The sequence below is a fragment of the Geotrypetes seraphini genome, chromosome 11, assembly GCF_902459505.1.
Source record: "Geotrypetes seraphini chromosome 11, aGeoSer1.1, whole genome shotgun sequence".
In the NCBI taxonomy this organism is placed as follows: Eukaryota; Metazoa; Chordata; class Amphibia; order Gymnophiona; family Dermophiidae; genus Geotrypetes; species Geotrypetes seraphini.
This window is the reverse complement of record NC_047094.1, coordinates 99,148,736-99,175,527: the sequence shown is the minus strand read 5'-3', so window position 1 is coordinate 99,175,527 and position 26,792 is coordinate 99,148,736. Positions and strand designations below refer to the sequence as shown.

General features: G+C 45.1%; 1 protein-coding gene across 3 annotated transcripts in view; it reads left to right on the top strand.

Annotated features, from left to right (window-relative positions):
* Positions 1-26,792, top strand: part of NELFCD (negative elongation factor complex member C/D) — a 37,599-nt gene that overhangs the window by 9,604 nt on the left and 1,203 nt on the right. For 2 of the 3 annotated variants that reach the window (XM_033963748.1, XM_033963749.1), the window contains exons 4-13: positions 2,502-2,611; positions 2,725-2,832; positions 3,396-3,548; positions 6,499-6,629; positions 8,893-9,058; positions 9,266-9,400; positions 9,654-9,793; positions 12,250-12,364; positions 12,840-12,935; positions 15,900-16,040. In XM_033963748.1, the coding sequence (XP_033819639.1) occupies positions 2,502-2,611; positions 2,725-2,832; positions 3,396-3,548; positions 6,499-6,629; positions 8,893-9,058; positions 9,266-9,400; positions 9,654-9,793; positions 12,250-12,364; positions 12,840-12,935; positions 15,900-16,040 (1,295 nt within the window). Of the gene's footprint in view, positions 1-2,501; positions 2,612-2,724; positions 2,833-3,395; positions 3,549-6,498; positions 6,630-8,892; positions 9,059-9,265; positions 9,401-9,653; positions 9,794-12,249; positions 12,365-12,839; positions 12,936-15,899; positions 16,041-16,146; positions 16,225-26,792 lie in introns of all 3 variants that reach the window. The other variant, XR_004541119.1, reaches the window with a different exon arrangement.

The window sequence follows — 26,792 nt, the reverse complement described above, 5'->3', positions numbered from 1 at the left end:
CAAGCCGTTTTTGAATTACAGTGAGAATGGCAGCGTTTTACATTTTTTCCATTGACATGAATGGGTGAAATCTGATGTTCTGTTTGTAGCTCCGCCCACGTGTGCTGGCGGGCCGCGAGACCCACAGAACATATCACCCCAGGTAGTGAGGGATCTGCATACCAAGTTTCGTTCAAATCAGTCAAGCCGTTTTTGAATTACTGTGAGAATGGCAGCTTTTTACATTTTTTCCATTGACATGAATGGGTGAAATCTGATTTTATGTTTGTAGCTCCGCCCACATGTGCAGGTGGGCCGCGAGACCCCCAGAACATATCACCCCAGGTAGTGAGGGATCGGCATACCAAGTTTCGTTCAAATCGGTCAAGCCGTTTTTGAATTACTGTGAGAATGGCAGCTTTTTACATTTTTTCCATTGACATGAATGGGTGAAATCTGATGTTGTGTTTGTAGCTCCGCCCACGTGTGCAGGTGGGCCGCGAGACCCCCAGAACATATCACCCCAGGTAGTGAGGGATCTGCATACCAAGTTTCGTTCAAATCGGTCAAGCCGTTTTTGCGTGATCGCGGCACATACACACACACACACACACATACATACATACATACCTCCGATTTTATATATATAGATGAGTGTGGGACCTGATCAGTAAGAAGAAATTCCTTTAATAAGACATTAAAGGGTACCTTATTGAGATGGCTTGGGGAAATCCACTGCTTAGGAGAAGCAGCATAAAATCTGTTTTTCTCCTCGGGATTGTGCCAGATACTTGTGACCTGAGTTGGCCATTGTTGGAAACAGGATACTTGGCTTCAGCCTGTCCCAGTATGGCAGCTCTTATGTTGTTTTGTTTATCAAGCAGCAACCTGCGCTATTATATCCTGCATATCTCTGTTAGTTTTGGATCTGTATTGACAAACAAAGCGCTAAAAAAATTTTTAAAAAATTTGGGGGGAGGGGTGTGTCTGGGGACAGAGCAGATATTTTTGCACTAATCACATCTACAATACTGCACACTAACAGATTAGCACAGGATTAGTACATGAACTCTTACCAACTACCAAATAGGTATAGATAAGTGCTCACACGCTAACTTTTTTAATGGCCGTGCACTAATGGAAAAATTAGCACATAAACATTAATTAAAAAAGAAAAATTTGCCATTTTCTAGTTGCGCTAAAAATGACCTTAGTGCATGAGAGAGACGTGCATAAGTTTCAAGTTTAATAGGTCTCTTGATTGATCGCTTAGTCAAATTTCAAAGCGATGAACAATTTAAAATACATTCATTAAAAATACAGAATGAACAATACAGTACAAACTTAAAATAATAACATTGGGTTAAGGATGTGCTAAGACCACTTTTCATCACAGCTTAATAAAAGGGCCCCTAAATTGTGTAAAACAAGGTTCTAGTGTTCTTGAGCATGCAAATGGGAGGGGAAGTGCTGTCATTTTGTTCTTTGAATGATCTTTAATGGAAACTGATTGGGAAGAACTGAAGGTATAAGCTCTTCCTTACAGGTTCTTCTCTCAGCTGCTTTCTGTACTAAGGAAATCTTTTAAATAGTGCAAGAAAGTGTGGATATAGGAGGGGGGATAAGTTAGCTCACTTCATTCCTAACATAAATCTAATTTGAAGAGAAGTATAAAGTAACACTAAAACATTTTGTGTTTTTCTCTCTGCTTCTGCAGTAGGTTTTAACCCAACAGTTTCCACCATTTCTTTCAGGTTTCTGGTATAATTAGAATAGGCCTCCACTGAATTACAGTGTAGTATATAATATGTGAACCGCTTTGGTTATACCACAGAAAGGCAGTCTATCAAAATACCTCTATCTTTACATTGAACTTTCAGGGTTTATTTTCCAGATCAATAAACCTCTTTCCCCCACTTAGCAGTTGTTTGTCAAGGACCACAGATTGTGGTTCCTTCTGGAACTTGCTATTAGCGTAATGTTTAATTATATATGTAAACTGCTTTGGAACTTGTTAATGGGGGAGAGATGATTTTTAAATCTAGCAAGCAAACTGATTTTCCTTGAAGGCACAAAGCAGTGCATTCTGAGTTTGGCTTCAAAATGTGGCAGTTGTGTGATGCCTAAGATGACTCCCTCTCCTCTGTGCATGTATCAAGGGCTCTAAACCAGTGGTTCCCAACCTTGTTTTGGAGGACCACCAGGCCAATCGGGTTTTCAGGATAACCCTAATGAATATGCATGAGAGAGATCAGCATATAATGGAGGTGCCAGGCATGCAAATCTGCTCCATGCATATTCATTAGTGCTATCCTGAAAACCCAACTGGCCTGGGGGGTCCTCCAGGAGATGGTTGGGAACCACTGCTCTAAACAACCCTCCAGCCCTGTCTAGTCAAAGGAGCAGAGGTTGGGAATCAGATCCAGGTGTCCTACTGACCTGGCCGCATACAGAGTCTTCTTTCATACTTTTCTGCAGCTAATATTTCTCCTGTTCCACCTGCAAACTTTGCTTCCTTTAAGGTGTGGAACCTGTGCAGGTCCAGGAAACTGTGGAAAACCACCTGAAGAGTTTATTGATCAAACACTTTGATCCCCGCAAGGCTGACTCCATTTTTACAGAGGAAGGAGAGGTAACATTGGGAAGAAGGATGAGGCCTATGTCCCATCTATACTTAACATTAGTTAAGGCTCATGAAAAAATCCCTTGTGGATTTTATTTTGTTTCTGTCCTTGGTCTTGTCAGACTCCAGCTTGGCTTGAACAGATGATTGCACACACTACATGGAGAGATCTTTTTTACAAACTTGCTGAAGCACATCCTGACTGTCTGATGCTGAACTTCACTGTCAAGGTAGTGTATAATGTATAGTGTGCAAGAAAGGATGTATTCTCAATTTTTTTTCTTCCTTTTATCTTTTTTTTACTTGGCCTCTTGATTATTTCCTTAAGTTTATAGGAAAATTATTTTCTTCTTTAGAAATATTTACTTTATATGATAAATTCCTTTTTTTTTCTGTCGCATTGAAGTGTTTAAAAATTGAAATTATTTAAATTTTAAAAAGAGAGAGGTAAATTGTGAATAGATAGCGAATCCCTTTCCTGCCTACAGGTTGTAGCAAGGTATGCATGACCACACAGGGCACAAAGGAGGCAGGGGTGCCAAAATTGCTCTCCGTCCATTGCCATGATGTAGTAGGCAAAACAAGATCACTAGGGGGCGTGTCACACAGGGTTCATTTCCAGCTCGGGGTGTTCCTGCCTGCCTGTGTCTATTTATAAGCCTGAGGATGATTCTTCGGTAACATGCTGCCTCAGGCAGTCCTAACAGGAAGTGCTTTTTGCTAGTCAGGCTGCTGCTGCATGATGGCATCTATCCACACAAACGTCAGAGCATTATTTCTGTTTATGCTTCAGCTGATTTCGGATGCAGGGTATCAGGGAGAAATTACCAGCGTATCCACGGCCTGCCAGCAGCTAGAAGTGTTCTCCAGAGTACTGCGCACCTCCTTGGCTACAATTTTAGACGGAGGAGAGGAAAATATTGAAAAGAATCTTCCCGAGTTTGCAGTATGTTTGGTTATATTTTGTGTGTGGGGAGAGGGGGGGGAGATTTTGGTTATGTACTGTATTGTGAATGATGACATCCTCTCACCACCAGCACAGCTGAGTCTGATACTTTACTCTAATAGTAGATGACGGCAGATAAAGACCCGAATGGTCCATCCAGTCTGCCCAACCTGATTCAATTTAAATTTTTTAATTTTTTCCTCTTAGCTATTTCTGGGCAAGAATCCAAAGCTTTACCCTGTACTGTGCTTGGGTTCCAACTGCCGAAATCTCTGTTAAGACTTACTCCAGCCCATCTACACCCTCCCAGCCATTGAAGCCCTCCCCAGCCCATCCTCCACCAAACGGCCGTACACAGACACAGACCGTGCAAATCTGCCCAGTACTGGCCTTAGTTCAATATTTAATCTTATTATTATTATTATTTATTTATTTTTTAAAATAAATGGAGAATAGGCTTGTTGATAAACTAAAGTTTCCTTAGTCACAGTGGGAATACGTTTTAGAATTTGTCATTGACTTTGTAAGTGCAGGGTATGCTTCTGATTAGCCAGATGGAGGAAATAAGTGATATTCTCCCATCTGTTCTTTAGAAGCTGTCAACTTAGGCAACAAAATCATTTGCTACACTGTCCACTTCTTTTTTTTTTTTCAGATATTTTTATTAAAAATTCTTATGACAAATTATTTAGAACAGAAGAAAATACATCTCGAGCACTCTTATAATATTTTTATCCAATGCAATTGCAATCCAGTTATATCGAGAATCCATCCCACCCATACAGAGAGTGCAACAACAATCAAACACATTCATCCACACTATTCAATCCTCATTACTTTCCATATATTTTTTAATAGGTAACCATATTTTATCAAATTTTACCTTCTTCCCTCTTTTTTCCCATACAGTTGCTTCATATTTTCCAATTAGACAAACTGAATTCCACCAGAATTCAAATGACAATGCAGAAACATGTTTCCATGCTCTCAAAATAGATTGAATGGCCACAGCTGTTAGTATCGCTAACAATCTTACATTTTTCTTACTTATATCTATAGAAGTATCAAATATGTTAAATATTGCTCCTGCATATGTATAGGGTATATTCACAGATAACAAAATTTGAATATGATTCCAGATTTGTTGGCAATCGGAGTGTACTATTGAACTAGAGAGCTGCACGGGAACAGGGACGATGGGGATCCCGCGGGTTCCCCCTTCGGGTCGCAGGGATCCCGTGGGGACGCCCCCTAGGGTCACGGGGATCCCATGGGGATGCCCCCTAGGGTTGCAGGGATCCTACGGGGTTAGATGCAAACTTGAGCCGCGAGGCTCTTCTGCTTTTTCCTACCTGCCCTGCCGCAGCACACAGCCGACCGGAAGTCTTCCACGATGTCAGCGCTGACGTCGGAGGGAGGGCTTAAGCAAAGCCCTCCCTCCCTCCGACGTCAGCGCTGTCATCGGGAAGACTTTCGGTTGGCTGTGGCAAGGCAGGTAGGAAAAATTCAAGGGTTATCATGTTTATATGGAATGTGTTTTTATTTAAATGAGTTTATGTATGCTCAAACTGTAACCCACCTAGAATGGTTGGATAGTGTGAGATAAACATTTTTTGAATATCTGAAAAGATCCATCCACCCTTCATTTGGGTTCTCACTGGACATACTGGACTGCATAATTTCATTTTCTTTTTTGAATCACCATTTCCCTCTAATAAGGGACTCAAAACAATTGGCATTTTATATTTTGTTTTTAACAGTACAACACAACACATAAATATAAATAAAATCCCAATACAAGCTTTCCTCTTTCCTGCCCTAATTAGGGAAATAGTAAGCAGTAATTCTAAGTCTCTTTATTCAAGAAATGAATATAAAGATATGCTATTGCCAGATTGGTTCTCTTTGATTTGTAAAAAACAAAATAAAAGTTTGACAAGTTAAGAAGAAGTAAACTTAACGAGTAAGGCAATGGGCTGAGTATTTATTTATATTTTATATTTACATTAGAGCTCTGGTAGAAACCTGTTTACAAAGTATGTATTCTTCCCAATTAATATTTCCAAATTAATAAAGTCTCTTTGCTTATTTGTAAATGGGCTTCTACCAGAGCCTTTAATTCAGTAGCATAATTAAATGAAATAACTATTTCTGAAGTTTATAGGGATGGGCGGGAACGTAGGGGATTCCTTGCGGGGACAGGTGGGGATGGAGGGGATTCCTCATGGGGACGGGTGGGAATTTGGCGGGGACGGGTGGGATTTCTGTCCCCGCGCAACTCTATTGAACAACAGAAGAGCATATGATCTAATGTTCCTTTTTCATTCTTGCATGACCAACACAAAGGAGAGTTTCCTCATTATTCTTATTCATCTTAACAAGGGTCCAATTAACTCTTCTTGTCATGAAATATAACGATTGTTTCATTGATGCCGATTGACAGCACTGTCCACTTCTGAGGGGCTGTTTCTGAACTCAAACATATTGATAGCTGCATTAAGGTTTCTGTTTCCCTTCCTATGTTTGGTTTATTCTGAAGGGCCAATAGGTTTATTGACTGGTTTATTCTGTTACCAAATAGGTTAGTTTTGTGCATAGCATGAGAGTAGTGAACCTTACTTCTAAGCCAGGTATTTGGAATATGAACCCAGTCTCTCAAATTTACTGTGAATAGTCCAGTCATCGTATTTGCATCATGCCAACGAGAGCTTCCTTCCAGAAACTACAGTGTGGAATAGCCTGCAGTTATAGATTGATCTGTTTTTCCATCAAAACCAGAAATGAATAAGAAGAAGAATTTGTGCTTGGAGATAGCTAGGAAATACCTAATATATAAGTATCTTGGATCGATGGTATACATGGCATCATAATACATAAAAAGATTTTCTTGTTTGCTGTTTAAATTAATGTTATCTGTGAAGTTTAATGCTGCCTTTCTGTGTCTGCCTAGAAAATGGTGTGTCATGGCGAGCACACCTATCTCTTCGCTCAATCTATGATGTCCATATTGGCTCAGGAGGAACAGGGTGGATCTGCAGTGCGCAGGATTGCTCAGGAGGTGCAGAGATTCGCCCACGAGAAGTAAAAAATGGATGTTTTTTTTTAAATTCAAAGCCCCTATGCTCAGAGTGCAGTCATTGAACAATGTAGTATCCTAAACCCCTGTGTATATACACTACACCAGTGGTTCCCAACCCTGTTCTGGAGGACCACCAGGCCAATCGGGTTTTCAGGCTAGCCCTAATGAATATGCATGGAGCAGATTTGAATGCCTGTCACTTCCATTATATGCAAATCTCTCTCATGCATATTCATTAGGGCTAGCCTGAAAACCCGATTGGCCTGATGGTCCTCCAGGACAGGGTTGGGAACCACTGCACTACACTGTACATTTTAGATACTGCAAAACAAAAAAAAAAGTGGAGATGGACAATGGACCACCAAGTCCAACCTCACTTTTTTGTTGTTTTGTTTGTTTTTTTCGTAGGACATTCTTTTGTTGGACTGCTTGTAGGCATTTTAGATACTAAACAGTTTTAAATTGGGAAAGACAGGAGCCTATTTTGAAATGGGTCTGTTTGTGAATGACGCTGGAATTAGAGAATGACACGGGGAAAATTTCTGTCCCCATCACCACCATGTCCCTGGACCACCATCCTCTGCACCGCCCCATCCCCGCTGTCCCTTTCACCGCCCCGTCCCCGTCTCTGCCATCCCCTTCACCACCCCGGCCCCATTCCCGTCTTCAGCGTCTTCTCCTCTCCATCCCCCCACCCCCAGCACCCTTCAAGCGGTCCAGCAGCTCCCTCCCACCGGCCAGCCGTGTATTTCCCTCCTTTTCCCTTACCTTTTCTTCTTAAAATGGCGATTTCTATAAGGCTACGAGCTGTATTACAGCCGGAGCCTTGAAGTCGCGTCGGGTTACCTGCTAGAAGTCTCCTCCGATGCAACCGGAAACAGGAAGTTGCGTCAGAAAAGACTTTTACCAGCAGGCAACGCAACGCGACTTCAAGGCTCCGGCTGTAAAATCGCCATTTTAAGAAGAAAAGGTAAGGGAAAAGGAGGGAGGGAGATACATGGACAGACAGCGGGAGAGAGTGGGCTGCCGGTTCGAACACTCGGTCACCTCGCGTTCAAGATTGTTCACCGCCCCGTGCTACCATTCACCGCTCCACGGGGCGGTAAATGGCCTTGTCCCCGAACTTGTGGTGACCAGTTTTTTTGGTCACTGTTTTGGCGGGTTACCCGCGGCTAGCTGCGGGTAACCGCCACCGTGTCATTCTCTAGCTGGAATATAAAGCACAACCAGGAGCTGAACAGGAGCAGTATGGTGAAGGACACCTGTTGATCAGTTTATTTGATATTCTTCAAATATTCAACTTGAACTGCTCAACGTAATGCAATAGATGTGTGACTAAGCTACGGTTGTAGAAGCAGTAAAGCTTTTTATTTCATTCCATTAAGGTTAAAGAAAACATCTAGTGCACACTTGCTCCTTGTGACCCTGGGCAAGTCACTTAATCTCATTGCCCCAGATACATTAGATAGAGGGTGAGCCTACTGGGACAGATAGGGACAAATGCTTGAGTACCTGAATGTAAAACCACTTAGGTTATAAGTGGTATATAAATACTGAAATAAATAAATTACACTGTGTGTATTGCATCTTGGATATGAGAGCCTTGCCTGATGCAGGTGCATGCCAAAATGTGACCACACTGGACAGTTCTTTATTATACTGTGGTCTTCCTTAGTTTGTTAGATTTTAACCTGTTTGTCTTTGCTTGACATTGGAGTAAATCCATTTATTCCAGAAAACCTCTAGAGCTGTCAGCATGTTATCAAAATACATTCATGTTCAGTAAGGGAAAACCACTTTTGCCTAAAGTCTAAATTCCGTAGCAGCTGTTGACAACTGGGTAAACCAAAAGGCTTTTAGCTGTCATTACCCACTGTGTCACTGTAGATCCTTCAGTCATCCTCCTTGTCATTATCTCTTTCTGTATCTTTTTGTTTACTGCTTTCTCTACTTACTTTTCCTCTCGGCCCCTACCAATCAAATATTAATGATGCTTAGTCTTGCTGCTTATGTGAACATTTCTGCCACCTTGTGCATGATTAAAGCTTTATTATTCCAGAACAAGTGTATGTTGTTTAAAAGACTCTTATCCAAGATATAAAGTGAGGTGGTAGTTGATTTGCAATGAGTGATATTTACAGCTTTGTTCGTGACTCACATCCGTTGCTCTATTTATGTAGTTTCTTTAATCAGTGAAGGGAGAATATAGAGTGGAGTAGAAGAGATTGTTGTGTTATCATTAATTTCAATCTTTCCCCTGTGTAGAGGTCATGATGCCAGCCAGATCACGTTGGCACTAGGCACTGCAGCTTCATATCCTCGGGCATGCCAAGCACTTGGTGCCATGCTGTCAAAAGGTGCACTGAATCCAGCAGACATCACCGTCTTGTTCAAAATGTTCACAAGCATGGACCCACCCCCTGTTGAACTAGTGAGTGGATTTGTCGCGTTCTTTCGATGTCCAGTTTAATAACCTTAAGCTCTGTTGCTTTTCATGTGTGAGAGAAAATACAGATCTGTTAAATGACAAGGTCTAGAGACAGAGGCTTGTGAGCTGAGCTGTCTACTGGGTGCATGAGTGAGAGCTTTGTATTTCTGGAACCAGGCCATTTGACGAAGGGTATTGTTTTCTGTACAGATTCGAGTACCAGCTTTTCTGGATCTTTTTATGCAGTCGTTATTCAAACCTGGAGCCAAGATCAACCAGGATCATAAGCACAAATACATCCACATTTTAGCCTATGCAGCCAGTGTGGTAGAGACCTGGAAAAAGGTAAGTTCTCTAAAGTGTATTTGGCTTCCTTGTTTTGGTAGGGGTGCTGAATTGAAAGCTGTGATGAGCTCTGTGCAGATCAGTTTGACATAAACTGAGCAAATCTGAAATCGGATTCAGTAGGTCACTGATGCCTGGTCCGTGCCATCCAATCTCTTCAGGAAAAAACTGTGGGATATTTGGCAAGGGCATTACTTCCATTTTGGACTTATCTCAGACTTCATTCACTGATAACACTTGCTTCTATTTCAAGAATAAGAGGATCAGTATAAATAAAGATGAACTGAAGTCGACCTCCAAAGCTGTGGAAACTGTTCATAACCTATGCTGCAATGAGAACAAGGGAGCTTCGGAGCTGGTGGCAGAGCTGAGCACACTCTATCAATGCATCAGGTAAGCACAGGCTTCAGTATATCTCTGAACCATGATCGCTGGAAAAGCTTGTCAGCATGGACAACTGTTCATATTGCCCTTTTCTTGTACACTTCCTCTCGGCCATTCTTGCTTCCCAAGATCATAGCTTGGGTACTGGGCTACCCAGACCTATGATCTCATCCAGTTTGTAAGTCAGCTTGCTGCCATCCAATCTGTGATGGAATGCTTTGAGATTAGTCTTATAATTAGACACCTAAGGGCTCCTTTTACAAAGAGGCGCTGGCAGTTTTAGCGCGCACTAGCTGCTACCGACTCCTTTTAAGCAGGCGGTAATTTTTCAACTAATAAAAGGAGCCCTAAGTTAAGTGAGTAGGAAGGTGTTTGTGACTTATAAAATACTAGTGCAAATCTAGCAGCAAAAGATTGAAGGCACAGAAATTATGTCTGGATTTTATAAAATTTGCATGTAAATTGTGACGCCTCCCCTTAGCACACCTGCTGTAAAACTATGCATTTCCTTATACCACAAGAGCTTTTAGGCACGACCTAATTTTATAAGACCCTTTTTATAAGCTTGAAGCATCATTTTAGGTATGAAAAAGGTTTAATAAAATTACCCTTATCGAGCAATAAATATCGCACAAAAGATGAGGAAATTATAGACTCCCGTCAACTTCTAAACACAGTTATTTGCCCAATAATTTTCCAGGCTAAGAGTTCAGAACCTTAGCGGTGGGGGGCTTAGATGTGAGAAAGCACTCATTGCAGAGACGGCAATAAACAAAAATAGGGACAGAATTTAAACATGCTTGGAGCAGATACAGAAAGAGATAATGATAAACAAGGAAGATGATTGGAGTATCTATAGTCGTACAGTTAGATAACTAATTTCCAAAACTCCTCATATATTAAAAAATGAAGTGCACTTATTTACTTCTCCACCCCCCCCCCTTTGTTTTTTTAACTAAGCCGTGGTAGATGTTTCTACTGCGGTCCAGGGCGCTAAATGGTCCTCCGCTCAGGAATTGTATAAGCGTGGGAGCATTTAGCACTTTGGACTGTAGTAGAAACCTCTACCACAGCTTAATAAAGGAGGGGAGGAGGGGCTTAGTCAGTTTTCAGACTCACTGTGTCTTCTTAAAATCCCTTATAGAGTCTTATTTTGCAAACTTTGCTGTGCACCATGGTGGCGAATCTCTTCATAAAGGCGGTTAATTAATCAATAACTAAATTAAACTGCTCCCTCAGGGATACATATTCGTTGTTATTTCACCATCGCTATTTTTTCTTTTGTCAAAGATTTTGAAAAGATGCAGTGATTTGACAACTGACTAGATTGGGGGCACTTTTATTTTTGAGCAATTACACACATGTAACCACTAAAGTTCTGAGGTCTCTATTTTAACCTGGAAAATTATTGGGAAAGTATTGTATTTAGAAGCTGATAGTGTTGTAAAATTATCCTGTACATGTAGAAACAATAAAACGTCTGTTGCAATTATCTCATGCATAGGCTTTTTTAATTAAAATTTCCACATCAACAAAGACCAGATTTTCCTTTGTGTTCGGTGAATGGTTCAGGGTCCTGCTATAGGAATCGAAGAACAGAAGTAAGGTTTGGGTTTTTTTTTGTAGGGTTGTGGTTTTTTTCTTTAAGCTATGTGTAGAACAGGAAACCAAATAAATGTTATCTGAAATCACAAATTAATACAACAGAACTAAAAGGGATAGTGACAAGCACAGAGTATGCAAAGCAGAGATCCCCCAGCACCCATTTTAGTTTTTAATTTTATATGGTACCTTTTTATAGGTGAATGAGGGCGATGTAAACAGGACATTGGTCCTGTATTTTACTGTGTTCTGCATAGCATCAGCTGTTGAATAATATCATGTTAGATTTTACCTCTGTTTTGCTCTTCACAAGGCCTGGTAGTGCAATTGGCAGGTGGCTTGCTTTCTGTGCCCGCAAACGGAATTCAAACCTGCACTAGCATGAGATTCTGTCAGGTAGCTAGCCTCTGACCAACTCAGCCATCCATCTACTTTTGGCCAGTAAATTCTCAGCCTTAGCCCAGGTGAGGTGGGTTGGGGAAATATGGCAGTGACTGGAGAGAGCAATGGAAAAATCACCCCCACTTAATAGTCTGCCAAGAAACCATCAGGCAAGTAGTGGCCCCTGTAAATCATTTGTATACAGTGGATGCATACAGCTTTTTTTTTGCTTGTCACACTGAGTTACAGGATTTTTACCATGGTAGAATAGTGACATGTTCCGTTACGCCAACTCTCAAAATAAGTGACTCTCAGTAAGTCACGTTAACTTCCATGTGCTCAGAATTCGATGATAAACTACCCAAGGAATGAGGATGATGTCGTTACACCCTGTGTTATGTGTGTGTGCTTAGAAGCCTAGGGTAGCAATATCTGTTTGTTTTGGTTTGGTACGGATTATCTGCTGTGCTTCTCCATGCCAGGTTCCCTGTGGTGGCCATGGGGGTGCTGAAGTGGGTGGATTGGACAGTATCGGAGCCACGCTATTTCCAGCTTCAGACGGATCACACTCCTGTGCACCTGGCACTGCTGGATGAGGTACTGGCAACACCATATGTTACATGCCAGATAGAAAATGGGCTTCTCAAGCCAGCCTAGCTAAAGCTGCTACAGAATTCTGGGCCAAGGGCTCAGTTCCGTATTCCTCTGTAAAAAGCGGAGGAAAGGGTGATTTGACTAGAAGGCAGCTAGTTACTATCGCCATGTTTGACTTGGAAATCTAAGTAAGCCGCAAATGGATGGATGCGCTTTTTGTTTTGAAATGTCACAGCACCCATGAAGAGAATTTTGTTTTCTTCTGTTAGTGCTGTTTACAAAACCCCAAAAATAACATTGAAAAGAAACTAATTACCCTCCTCCCTTGCCAAGTGACAGCAAAGAAAAAAAATTCACTGCAGAACGCTGCTTGTAGAAGCACATCATGCACTCGCCACTAGCTCCTATAAAAATAGCATGAAAACTAAATGTTAGCAAAAAGAGTGAGCTGAGAGTCATTTTAACCATGTCTTTTCAGATCAGCACCTGCCACCAACTGTTGCATCCTCAGGTTCTGCAGCTCCTAGTCAAGCTCTTTGAGACGGAACACTCCCAGTTGGACGTCATGGAGCAGGTAACAAAATGGCATTCTTACCTTAAGTTAAGAGCCCCTGTCATATTATCACTGAATATCTGAGCATAAGGGAGTTACACAGATACAGCACACCTGGATACCGTATTTTCGCTCCATAATTCGCACCCTAGATTTAGAGGAGGAAAACAAGAAAAAAACCATTCTGAACCAAATTGTGTACTAATATATACCAGGCTCTGCACCCAGCCCCCTCACTCCCTGCAAGGCTCTGCACCCAACCCCACATTCCTTGCCAGGCTCTGCACCCTGTCCCCCCTGGTAACAAAAGATTCTAGAACCCCAAAGAGTATCAAGATTCCAGGCAGAGTCTCAAAGAACAGCAAGATTCTAGAATCCCAAAGAGTAGCAACATTCCGTGCTACTGATCCAGGGCAAGCAGTGGCTTCCCCTGTGTCTTTCTCAATAACAGTCAGCCTGTTCCAGGCATACAGCAAGAAAGAAGGGACAGAGTCTGGAGTTGGCTGTGGAGAGAAGGCTCAATACTTGCATTATTATAGTGTCCAAATCTGGTCTCTCTGGTGGACCCCTCGCCTACCTGTCCATCTGTCCGTCATGTGGTCTCTCTGGTGGATCGCCCGCTGTACCTTTTAAAATGCAGCTAATAGCCTGGTGGTCCAGTGGTGTGTCGGCCATCAGGAGCGAGCTCTCCGCGCTCCTGTCTGGGCCGCTCTGCTTTCTGAATGGTTGCCATCAGTTCTTACGGGACTCGCGACAACTGGGCAGCCATTCAGAAAGCAGCGCGGCCCAGGCAGGAGCATGGAGAGCTCGCTCCTGAAGGCTGACACACCGCTGGACCACCAGGCTATTAGCTGCATTTTAAAAGGTACAGCGGGGGGGGGGGGTCTGTTTTAAAAAGCGGGTTTATAAAGGTACCGGGGGGGGGATCCATGGATCTATTTTTAAAAGGTACGACAGGGGGAAGTTTTAAAAAAGTACAGGGGGTGTCAAAATTTGTATCTTCAGTCCATAAGATGCACTGACATTTCCACCCGCTTTTGGGTGGAAAAAAGTGCATCTTATGGAGCGAAAAATACAGTAATTACCTTAAAAGCGACTTTTTCTGTCCCAAGTTAATCAGATAGTTTTACAAGCATCATCACTGAATATCAGAGATGTCAGGTAACTCCCAACTCAACCATGGCACTGCTCAGATAGTGTCACAGTGGCCACAGTTGATATTCAACTGCATTATCCACTTGGACTGGTCAGTGCTAGTTAGCTGGGTGAGAGCTCTGAATGTGATTAACTAACTCCTGAATATCAACCCCAACGTTTCTAAAGTGAACATAAGACTAACCATGCTAGGTCAGACCAATGGTCCATCTAGCCCAGCATCTTGTTTCCACAGTGGCCAACAGGTCATAAGTGCCTTTCATCCAAAGTCCCAGCATATTTTGCAATTTAATTCTGTCCTCCTGTCTTTCTGGAGTGGAGAAGAACATTCCTGATTTACGTGACCATTTCCTATGGTAAGATAGAACAAAGAATTGGCCCACTGTGACTTTGCAAACAGTGTCTGTACATTTGAATCCCATCTGTAGGTTTTAGTCAGCAAATTACACGGGACCCTCCTCGCTCTGGGTGCCATTTCAACAGGCACTTAGGGGCTGATTTAAAAAGGGCACCTAACTTAATTGGCAAAATAATAAGAACATAAACATAAGAACATAAGCAATGCCTCCACTGGGTCAGACCTGAGGTCCATCGTGCCCAGCAGTCCGCCCATGCGGTGGTCCAACAGGTCCAGGACCTGTGCAGTAGCCCTCTATCCCTTTTTCCAGCAGGAGATTGTCCAATCCTTTCTTGAACCCCAGTACTGTACTCTGCCCTATTACGCCCTCTGGAAGCGCATTCCAGGTGTCCACCACACGCTGGGTAAAGAAAAACTTCCTTGCATTCGTTTTGAATCTGTCCCTTTCAACTTTTCCAAATGCCCTCTTGTTCTTTTATGTTTTGAAAGTTTGAAGAATCTGTCCCTCTCTACTCTCTCTATGCCCTTCATGATCTTGTAGGTCTCTATCATGTCTCCTCTGAGTCTCCGCTTTTCCAGGGAGAAGAGCTCCAATCTCTCCAATCTTTCAGTGTATGAAAGGTTTTCCATGCCCTTAATCATTCGTGTCGCTCTCCTCTGGACCCTCTCAAGTATTGCCATATCCTTCTTAAGGTACGGTGACCAATACTGAACATAGTACTCCAGGTTCTATGCGGTTTACAATGATTAAAAGATGTTACAGATTGAGTGGAATAAACGAAGTTCAGAATTAGTGATTAACAGTTCTAAAGATCATTTGTTGAGGACTAAGATTGTATAGGTCAGTTACCTAAGTATTTCAGGAACAGATGTGTTTTTAGGTGTTTCCTGAATTCCCTATAAGTAGTAGGCACGAGCAGTTGTTCCAGATCTTTACCCCTTAATAGGCTCAATAAGTGCTAAAAATAAATAAATAAAGGCAATAGGTGCTTATCATATGGCACTTAGCAGCGCCTAATGCCTAAGTGGCTGTTTCTATGGGTGGGGCGTGACTTAGACGGTGCTAAGTGCGATTCTCCAAAAAGATGCCAGAAATGCAGGCCTTTAATTGTAGGCCTACATTTCAGGCACCTAAGTTTTTATATAGACGCAGCTAGCTGCAATTCAGTAAATAGCACTTAAGTGTGATTTGACATGCAGCCAGTGCCATTTATTTAGGTGCTGGCTGATTTTAGGTGCCATTTATAGAATCAGCCCCTTAGTACAAACTTTGGCTGCAATGCAGTGTGCAGGATTGCCTCTAATCAAAGCATCATCTCAACATTTCACATTCATTGATGCAGCTGATCAGAGAAACACGTCCCACCCTGCAAGTGATCTTGAGGACACGGCACAGTTGATTGGTCTGTTTGATCCCCTGCTGTCTCATTTGCTGTCAAGTCTAACGAAAGGTTCTTGTGTTTGTCTCAAAGCTGGAACTAAAGAAGACTCTGCTGGACAGGATGGTTCACCTACTCAGCAGGGGTTATGTCCTGCCTGTGGTCAGCTACATTCGCAAATGTCTGGAGAAGCTGGACACAGACATTTCTCTCATCAGATACTTTGTTACTGAGGTTAGCGGCACATTTCACCCTTTCATTCCCATAGACATAAATGAAATCCGCCTCATGGTAAGTGGGGCCTTTTGTAACTTTAGCTGTGTTTCGGGTCAATTTTTAGAGCTGCTCACCTGGGTAAATAGATGTTTACCCAAGTAGATGCCCTGGCTGAAAATCAATCCTCTCAGAATGATAAAAGGTATGTGCTGGCTTTTCATAATGTACGTATATGTGACCAAATTAAAAAGGGACTGTTCTGAGAACACGTTTAGGTCAGGGAGGACAGTAGTGTATGTACATTTAATTTTCAAATGCTTATGTTGCAGCAGAGTGAACTCCTGAAAACTTTAGTTTTCTCTGGAATAGAGTGTTGCAGTGGGGAGGACATCTAAAACATGAGAGAATGGAGACTAGCTCTCCACACCTTGCTTATAGGAAGCGCAGATAATTGCGTACCTACAAGTGTCTGCAGCTTGCACTTGGCCCTAATGGCAGAATCTCTGTCCTTCCCTCTACAGGTGCAGTACTGGTAGCCAATGGTTAAATTTCTGAGGAGTCTGTGTACTAAACTGTGTTAACAGTAATACAGATGTTAATTATATCAAAGAAGCAATTCTACAATTGTCAACTTCCATTTAGGTGCTCCAAGGAAGTGCAAATTATGGCACCTGGGTGCCCGAATTCCATTATAGAATACCAGTGTAACCTAACATTGTCCTCACAGTTATGCCAGCCATAGAGCTGGCATAACGGCAGGCATGTAAATGTGGAAGGGACGTGCTATAAGCTACGTGGAAGCACATTCGCCCCCCCCCTTCCCCCCATGCACTCATATGCTGTGGCTCTTAATGTGCACTGTTATAGATGATTTTGAGTTTGAAGGCGGTAGAATAGAAGTTGTAAAGGATTTCAATCTCCTGGGCTCTTTTGTAAACAAAGAAGCAACTATCAGGAAGGAAATGCTCCACAGAATAGCACTTGGTCATTTTCAGTGAAGGCTCTCGACAAAGTATTCAAAGGCAAGGAGGTAACACTCCAAACGAAGATCAGAGTTGTCCACACTCATTTTCTCAGTGGTCAGTTACGGATGCAAAAGCTGGACACTGCGGAAACAAAACAGAAAAAAGATTGACTCGTTCGAGCTTTGGTGCTGGAGAAGGATTTTAGGCGTGCCATGGCCCGCCAGAAGAAATAACAAATCGATTCTGGAAGAGATCAAACCTGCTATGTCACTTGAAGCCCATATGATGAGGTTACGATTGTCGTATTTTGGTCACACCAGAAAAGAGAGATCACTGGAGAAGGACATCGTGTTTGGAAAGATCGAAGGAACCAGGTGAAGAGGGCGACCTGCAATCAGATGGCTGGACACGTTGAAAACAACCATGGGGATGACACTGGAGGACCTTTCCGGACTAGCATAAAACTGATTTCTTTTTCGATCTGCAATTCATCAAGTCACTAGGACTCGAGCACGAGATGATGGCACCTAACAACCTTGCTGGCATTCTTGTAGGTTCATGTGCATAAGTACTGTTAACCTTCCTAGACGTTGCAGGCCTCTATTGGTTGATATTCAACGTTATTTAATCGGCCAGAAACAGCGCTGACTGGTTAAATGGAGCCTAACCGGTTAAATGTGAATATTCAGCACAGTATAACCAGTTATCTCCTCTGCTGAATATTTGTGGTAAGCGGCTAAAAGTTAACTGGCTCAGTTGCACAATAACTGGCAATTTTCAGTTCCGAACGGCTAACTTTAGTGTAAATAGCAATCCTACATTTGGATGCTAGAAACTTAACTGGTCAGTGCTGAGTATTGACTTAACTGATTAATACTGGCCAAACCCCCCCCCTCCCCAAATATTCAACGTTGGTCACCAGAAGTGGCCCTGTATTAGTCAGTGCTGACTGTAGAGTTAGCCGGTCTGCCTGCTGTGTATGAATAGAGTATTTAACATGAAAGATCAGCTGTTTACAGTAATGCAAGCTAGCTAACGAGGAGGAGAGTGGTGGTGTGGTTAGAGCTACAGCCTCAGCACCCTGAGATTGTGGGTTCAGACCCCACACTGCTCCTTGTGACCCTGGACAAGTCACTTATCCTCCACTATCCCTGCCGGGACAGACGGATGGATTGTGAGCCTGCCGGGACAGACGGATAAAATGCTGGAAGTACCTGTATGTAAACTGCTTTGACTGTGGTTGTAAAAATACAAAAAGATGGTATACAAGTCCGAATCCTTTTCCCTTAAAGCACAGTTACTTACCGTAACAGGTGTTATCCAGGGACAGCAGGCATATATTCTCACATGTGGGTGACGTCATCTACGGAGCCCCGATGCGGAAGCATTTTCAAGCAAACTTGATTGAAGATTTAAGTTTGCTCTGCTGCTCCACGCATGCGTGCCTTCCTGCTCCACTAGGGGGTGCATCCCCTCGTGGTCTCCAGTTCACTTAACTAGCCAAGAAGCCAACCTCGGGGAGGTGGGCGGGTTGTGAGAATATATGCCTGCTGTCCCTGGATAACACCTGTTACGGTAAGTAACTGTGCTTTATCCCAGGACAAGCAGGCATGATATTCTCACATGTGGGTGACCTCCAAGGTAACTGAAAAGGGATGGAGGGAAGTTGGCAATTTAAGCAAATAGATTTCGCAATACCGATTGGCCGAACCGGCCATCGCTTCTGGACAGTGAGTCCAGACAGTAGTGGGAGGTGAAGGTATGAACCGAAGACCACGTGGCAGCCTTGCAGATTTCCTCAATAGGTGTGGACCTGAGGAATGCTACGGAGGCTGCCACCTTGTGTCCCGTTACTCGACCATGCAGCGCGAGACCAGCCTGAGCGTAGCAAAAGGAGATGCAATCGGCCAACCAGTTGAACAAGGTGCGTTTGGAAACTGGGTGACCTAACCAGTTTGGGTCGAAGGACAAAAACAGTTGTGGGACTCTCCGGTGTGACTGAGTGCGTTGGAGGTAAAAGGCCAACGCTCTCTTGCAGTCAAGAGTGTGGAGCGCCACTTCTCCGGGGTGAGAGTGGGGCTTGGGAAAAAACACAAGCAAGACAATGGACTGATTGAGATGAAAATCAGACACTACTTTAGGTAAGAACTTTGGATGGGTGCGGAGTACCACCTTGTCGTGATGGAATACCGTGAAGGGTGGGTCCGCTACCAGAGCTTGTAACTCACTAACCCGCCGGGCGGAAGTGAGCGCGAGCAGGAAAATTACCTTCCAAGTGAGGAATTTTGGATGGCATTTGTCTAGGGGCTCAAATGGAGGTTTCATTAGTTGAGCCAGAACCACGTTAAGGTCCCAAACCACCGGGGGGGGGGGGGGTTTGAGAGGAGGGTGGATGTTCAGAAGACCCTTCAGGAAGCGAGAGACTAAGGGATGGAGCGAGAGGGCTTTCCCTTCCAGGGGCTGATGAAAGGCCGCAATCGCACTGAGGTGTACTCGAATGGAGTTGGTCTTTAGGCCGGAGTGAGATAATTGAAGTAAATAGTCAAGGACTAGAGGGACGGGGACCGACACCGGGTCCTGGCTGTGGGAGGAGCACCAGGTTGAGAATCTGGTCCACTTTTGGGAGTAGCAGGTTCTCGTCGAGGTCTTTCTAGAGGCCTCCAATATCTCCTTGACTGATTGAGACACGGGGAGAGCAGTCAGGGGGAGAGAAACCAAGCATTCAGATGAAGAGATTGAAGATTGGGATGTAACAGCGAACCCTGACCCTGTGATAGTAGAGAGGGAAACAGAGGCAGAGGCAGTGGATCTCTGACACTGAGTTGAAGTAGAAGGGAAAACCACGGCTGGCGTGGCCAGCGAGGGGCAATCAGGATCAGGGTGGCTTGTACTGTTTTCAGGTGGACAAGCGTCCGCAGTATCAGAGGAAACGGCGGGAACGCGTACAGGAACCTTCCCTCCCAGTCGAGGAGGAAGGCGTCGGCCTCGAGCCGGTCCGGGGAGTACATCCGGGAGCAGAAGAGAGGCAGCTTGTGGTTGTGGGGAGATATGAATAGATCTATTTGAGGCGTCCCCCACTTTTCGAACACCTGTCGTAGGATCTGAGAGTGCAGTGACCACTCGTGTGGCTGGAGGAGGGGGCTGAGTCTGTCCACCAGACAGTTTTGTTCTCCTTGTATGTACACCGCTCGAAGGAAGGTGTTGTTGGAGATTGCCCATTTCCAGAGGCGCAGGGCTTCCCGGCAAAGGGACCAAGACCCTGTTCCCCCTTGTTTGTTTACGTAGTACATTGCTACTTGGTTGTCGGTTCGGATGAGAACCACTTGGTCGTGGAGCAGATGTTGAAAAGCTACAGCTGCGAGATAGATGGCCCGAAGCTCTAGCACGTTGATGTGGCAGCGACGGTCTTCTGCTGACCACATCCCTTTAGTGCGTAGGCCGTCTAGATGGGCTCCCCAAGCGTATTCCGACGAGTCCGTGGTGAGTATCTTGCTGTGAGGTGGGGTGAAAGAACAAACCTTTGGAAAGATTTGAAGAGTCGGCCCACCAGCGGAGCGATCATTGCAAATAAGGCGTCACTGTCACGGGGCGGTCGATCGGGTCCCGGTCTTGACGCCATTGAGAGGCCAAGGTCCATTGAGGAATTCTCAGATGGAGGCGGGCGAAGGGTGTGACGTGGACGGTGGAGGCCATGTGGCCCAGAAGAGTCATCATCTGCCGAGCTGATACCGAGGTCAGCCGGGAAAACCTTCGACTCAGACTTACTAACGCCTCTAGACGCGGAGGGGGGAGGAAGGAACGGAGGCGAACCGTGTCCAGCGTGGCCCCGATGAACTGCAGGGACTGGGAGGGGCGTAGTTGGGATTTTGGGAAGTTTATCTCGAACCCCAGACTTTGTAGGTAGGTAATAGTCTGTTGGGTCGCTGAGATAACCGCTTCCCTGGACGGGGCTTTGATCAGCCAGTCGTCCAGGTAGGGGAATACCTGGAGGCCCTGGGAGCGTAAGCTTGCTGCGACTACCACGAGGCACTTGGTGAAGACCCAAGGTGACGATGCTAGGCCGAAGGGGAGGACACGGTATTGTAGGTGCCAGTCCCCTACCTGAAAACGCAAGAACTTGCGGTGAGCGGGGTGCACTGGGACATGCGTGTACGCCTCCTTCAGATCGAGGGAGCAGAGCCAGTCGCCCTCGTCGATCAGGGGGTAGAGGGTCGGTAGGGAAAGCATCCAAAATTTTTCCCGTACCAAAAATTTGTTGAGGCGTCTCAAGTCTTGTATTGGGCGTAGGTCTCCCGTTTTTTTCGGTACCAGGAAGTAACGGGAGTAGAAGCCCTTCCCCCGTTGGTCGGGGGGAACCTCCTCCACTGCTCTCAGGCGAAGCAGGTCTCGAGATTCGGAGAGGAGTAGGGGTAGCTGCGTTCGGTTGGGAGGGCAATTCCTTGGGGGTTGTCCGGAGGAATGGCCCGAAAGTTGAGAGCGTATCCTGATGAAATCACGCCAAGGACCCATGCGTCCGACGTGACTTGTTCCCAGCGAGGGTAAAAGGCTTTGAGGCGACCCCCGATGGGAAGGAGGCCTGGGACTATGGCGGAGGGGGCCCGCCCCCTTCCGCGTATCCCGTCAAAAGGACGGGGATGGTTTGGTAGTCGCAGGCGGTTGGGACTTGGGCATGGCCCGGTGGTGGGCTTACGGACCCCTGGGTGGAGGCCGCGAGAAGGCAGGGGTGTATTTTTGTGGGTAGCGGCGTGGAGGGGCCCTGTACGGCCTGGACGCGGGCGGTTTAGGCTTTTGCCGGACGAGGGAGGCGAACGAGCGTTCGTGTTCGGAGAGGCATTTTGTAGCCGCCTCGATAGTGTCATCGAACAGTTCTTTTCCCACGCAGGGGAGGTTAGCCAACCGGTCCTGCAAGTTGGGGTCCATGTCGACCAGGTGCAGCCAAGCTAGTCAGCGCATGGCGATAGCAAAGGCTGCCTCTCTGGAGGAGAGTTCGAAGCCATCGTATGCCGCGTGGAATAGATGGAGGCGCAGGTTGGAGAGGGACTCTAAAAGCAGGTCAAACGCTCCTTGCCGGGAGGCCGGTAGGTCAGTCTCAAAGGCTCTCAATAGTCCAATGAGGTGTTTGAGGTAGGATGTGAAGGTGAAAGTTTAGCTTTGCACCCTAGAGGCCATCATTGCATTTTGATATAGTTTCCTGCCGAACTTGTCCAGGGTTTGGCCTTCTCGCCCTAGGGGGACCGCAGCTGAGACCCGGGATGGGTGAGCCTTTTTCAAGGAGGATTCTACTAGCAGCGACTGGTGGGAGAGCTGTGGTTGTTCGAATCCCGAGTAGGGTACTGTGCAGTACTTGGCCTCCATTTTGGAGGGTACGGCTGTGACCATGTAGGGGGTCTCCAGGTTCCTGAAGAAGGCCTGTTGGAGTATCGGGTTAGGTGGTAAGCGAAGGGACTCTCTGGGCAGTGATGGCATATCCAGCTCCGCTAGGTACTCCTTAGAGTATCTGGAGTTGGACTGGAGGTCTAAGTCCAAAGCGTGGCCCATGTCCTGGACAAAGCGAGTGAAGGATGGGCGGGATGTTCCCGGGGCCCCGTGCGGGGTCGGTGAACGAGACCTCCGTCGGGTGGAGAAGGATGGGGAGGCTTCCCTCGAGTATCGAGGTTCCTGCTCCGATCCACGCTCCGAGACCGGGGAAGCACTGTGAGAGTGTTCCGGGGTCGTCGATCTTCGGCGTCTCGAGGAGCCCCTCGGAGACGATGCCGGGGTTCGGGGTACCGATCGATGTCGAATCGGTGACCTCGACCCGGACTCCCTCGGAGAATACCTGCAACCTCGCGTCGGGGTCCCGGTCCGAAAGGGAGTTCGGAGGATGCGCGGGTTGGAGAGTGATAACTCAGCCACCCTTAGTGGTCCCGTAGGAGGTGTAGGAGAACGGCCTCGTAGAGTTGGTGAACCTCGGGCCTTATTGGAGGTACGGCGGTTCGAGGTTTCTGTCGTTTTGTGAGGAGTGTATGGCGCAGTGGTTGGATCTACAGCCTCAGCACCCTGGGGTTGTGGGTTCAAACCCCACGCTGCTCCTTGTGACCCTGGGCAAGTCACTTAATCCTCAAGTTTCAAGTTTTATTGAATATTTGATGAATCGCCTATTACAAAATTTCTAGGCGATGTACATTAACAAAATAAAAGGTACGCTAGATAGATTGTGAGCCCACCGGGACAGAGAGGGAAAATGCTTGAGTACCTGATTGTAAAAACCGCTTAGATAACCTTGATAGGCGGTATATAAAATCCTAATAAACTTGAAACTTGAAACTTGTTTTAGCACAACGTTTTGCCCCGCGGCGGTCTGCGGAGGGAGAGCATCTCGGGCGCCTCGGCGAGGAGTCCGAGGAGGATGGGATGCGGCGAAGCTTGCGCACTTTTCCCTGAGGTTGCTCGATGCGAGGCTCAGGCTGGTCTGGCACCTGCGGGGTCGAGGTCGAGGCCGATTGTAACTGGGCCATTGCAGCGGACAGCTCCGACGAGATCATCGCTCGGAGTAGGTCCTGGAAGACGGGCACGGACAGCATCGAAGGCATGTCCACTGCCTCGGTGCATTCCCGTGTGGTGGAGGCACGGCCCAAAGGCTTGGAGGGCTTAGCCGAGGCTGTAAGCATGGGGCTTCCGCCATGCATCGACGGTGTCCCCGAGGCTGGCTTCTTCGATGTTACGGAACCTGAAGAAGGAAGAGGGGACTTACCCGGGGCCGAGGCTTTCTGCTGTCCCGAGGGCTTCGGATTCGGGTCTCGGGGCGATGCCGAGGTATTCGGGGCCGAGGTCAAGGCCGGGGCCGACCTCGAGGCCGAGGTAGAGGGTTGGTCTGGAGCAAAAAGGTCCGCCATGCGGGCTTTTCTTCGACGGAGGGCCCGGTTCTGGAAAGTAGCGCACTGGGGGCAGGAGTCGGTTGGATGAGCCGCCCCCAGGCAGAGGATGCACCGGCGATGCGGGTCTGTGATGGAAAGAAGCCGCTCACACCGGGTGCACTTTTTAAAGCCGGTCAAAGGCCGGGACATAGAATCGAAAGTAGCCGCGGCTCGAGTAGCCACGCGGCCACGGGGTCCCGGAAGCCTCCGGGTCGTCAAAAACGAAGCAGGAATCAAGTTGAAAAGTAAAGAATTTGCGCACAGCAACTTAATCGAGAAAAACCAAGAAAAAATCGCGGTGCTAGAAGGCAGTTGGGGCAGAGCCTGAAAAACACGACTTCTAGGCTCAGTGGAAAATTTTGAACTGGAGACCACGAGGGGATGCACCCCCTAGTGGAGCAGGAAGGCACGCATGCGTGGAGCAGCAGAGCAAACTTAAATCTTCAATCAAGTTTGCTTGAAAATGCTTCCGCATCGGGGCTCTGTAGATGACGTCACCCACATGTGAGAATATCATGCCTGCTTGTCCTGGGATAATGTCAAATCTGTGCCAAATAGTGCATTAACTATTAACACAACAAAAACATCACACAAGTTTTCATGTGGATCCATTAGTGCAGACAAACTTTCACCCTCAAAAAGATGTATAAACGCATCTGTACATGGTGTTTGGTTGTTTTTTTTTACAAAATGTATATTAAAATATTCCAATATTCAGGAGTTGCCATTCAACAAATAACGTATAACTGGAAAGATTGTACAAGGCTGAATTATTGTTTCTGGTGGAATTCAGTATGTCATGTGTTTAAAATGGAAAGAGCGTTGGCAGTTCAAAAAGGTTACTATAAGAAATTTAAGGATGTGCGGGGGCCATTTTTAAATAATGAATAGTTTACACTTTAACCAATTTTAATTTTTACATATGGATCGGGGGGGTTGGATTTCTATTAATAATATATATGAATGATAAGTTAATATATTCATGTGGTATATTTTTTGTTGTATATGGAAGTGGGAGGGGGTGGGAGATATTTCTTTTTGTAGTATATGGTAGATTTTCAAGTGATATTGTTTTATATATTGTTTAATATATGCTGTACACTTGTGAATCATAAAATGAATAAAGAATTTAAAATGAAAATATGCCAATGTTCTGGGACTGATATTAAAATGTATACCTCATTTGCATACTGTTAGCACCAGCTGCTAACATAACATACCTCAAGGTGAGTTACATTCAGATATATTAGCTATTTCCCTGTCCCTGTACTTGAGGTAATGGAGAGTTAAGTGACTTACCCAGTATACATGTCAAATACCACAGTTTAGTACACGGACTCCTTAAAAAAAAAAAATTCATATCCAGATTTATCCAGCTAACTTTTAAGAGTTAACCAGACAATCTTGGGTTTTAAAATCCTCTCTTCTCTGCCAAATTTTATCCAGGCAAAAGTTTAGATGGATAAAAAGATCTGGTGTTGGGTTTGTTTCCAGAAGGTGGTTTAACTTTGGCCAGTCAGCGCTGGGCGGCCAAAGTTACCTGGTCAGATATCCGATTTAAAATTAACCAAACAGCTCTGGCTGGTTAGCTTGATACAGGCTGTTCATTCTGAGCACATCCAGTTAACGTTTCCTATTGCTGGCCAGCGTAATATCATGCACTGAATGACTACATGCAGACTTAGATACTCCATATTATTTAATTTCTGACAGAGCAGTGGTGTTTATTTCTTTGACCCTTGTGTCCCCTTCTCTGTTGTCATCTTTTCTACTTATTTTAATTTGCACCTAGTCTAACCTCTTTGGAGTCAATATTCAAAAGGATTTAACTGGGCCTGGTTAAACCCAGCTGAGATGGCCATTTTATGTGAACCACTTTGTAATGTTCGCAGGAAAAGCGGTATGTAAAGATAAATAAACTGAAACCACAACCCTTCCCAGATCTTAATGTCTCTAAATATCCCCTCTGAGTAGCTAGATTAGGAGTGGGCCATAGGCAGAGCCAGCACTTAATCAGATGGCGGCAACATTCAGTCCACTAACTAGTTAAATAAGCAGATAAACTTAGGACAGCTAACTTCCAAGTTAATTGTGCACCAAACTGGGATGCTGCACTAACCTAGATATTCAGTGCTAGAAGCTGAACATGTCCCGGTGTGGAATATCTGGGGTTAACTCGGCCTGTGGCTGTGAGCAACTTACAAGCCCTTGCCACCACAGGTTCATAGAAACTTAGAAACATGATGCCAAATAAAAGCCAAATGGCCCATCCATAGTAACCATTATCTCTTCCTCTCACTCTTTGAGATCACACGTGCCTATCCCATCTTTTCTTGAATTCAGATAGTCTGTCTCCCACCACCTCTTCCAGGAGACTGTTCCATGCATCTACCACCCTTTCTGTAAAAAAGTATTTCCTTTGATTACTCCTGAACTTATCACCTCTTGATTTTATCCTATGCCCTCTCATTCCAGAGCTTCCTTGCAAATGAAAGAGACTCGACTCATGCACATTTACATCATGTAGGTATTTAAACGTCTCTATCATATCTTCCCTCCCCTGTCTTTCCTCCAAAGTATACAGATTGAGATCTTTAAGTCTGTCCTCATACGCCTTAACACAAAGACCACATACCATTTAAGTAGCCTTCCTCTGGACCATCCTTTTTATGTCTTTTTGAAGGTGCAGCCTCCAGAATTGTACACAGTATTCTAAATGAGGTCTCACCAAAGTCTTATACAGGGACATCAATACCTCCTTTTTTCCTACTGGCCATACCTCTCCCTAAGCAACCTCGCATCCGTCTAGCTTTCGCCATCACCTTTTCAACATGTTTAGCCACCTTAAGATCATCACATACAATCATACCCAAGTCCCACTCTTCTGTCGTGTACATAAGTTCTTATGT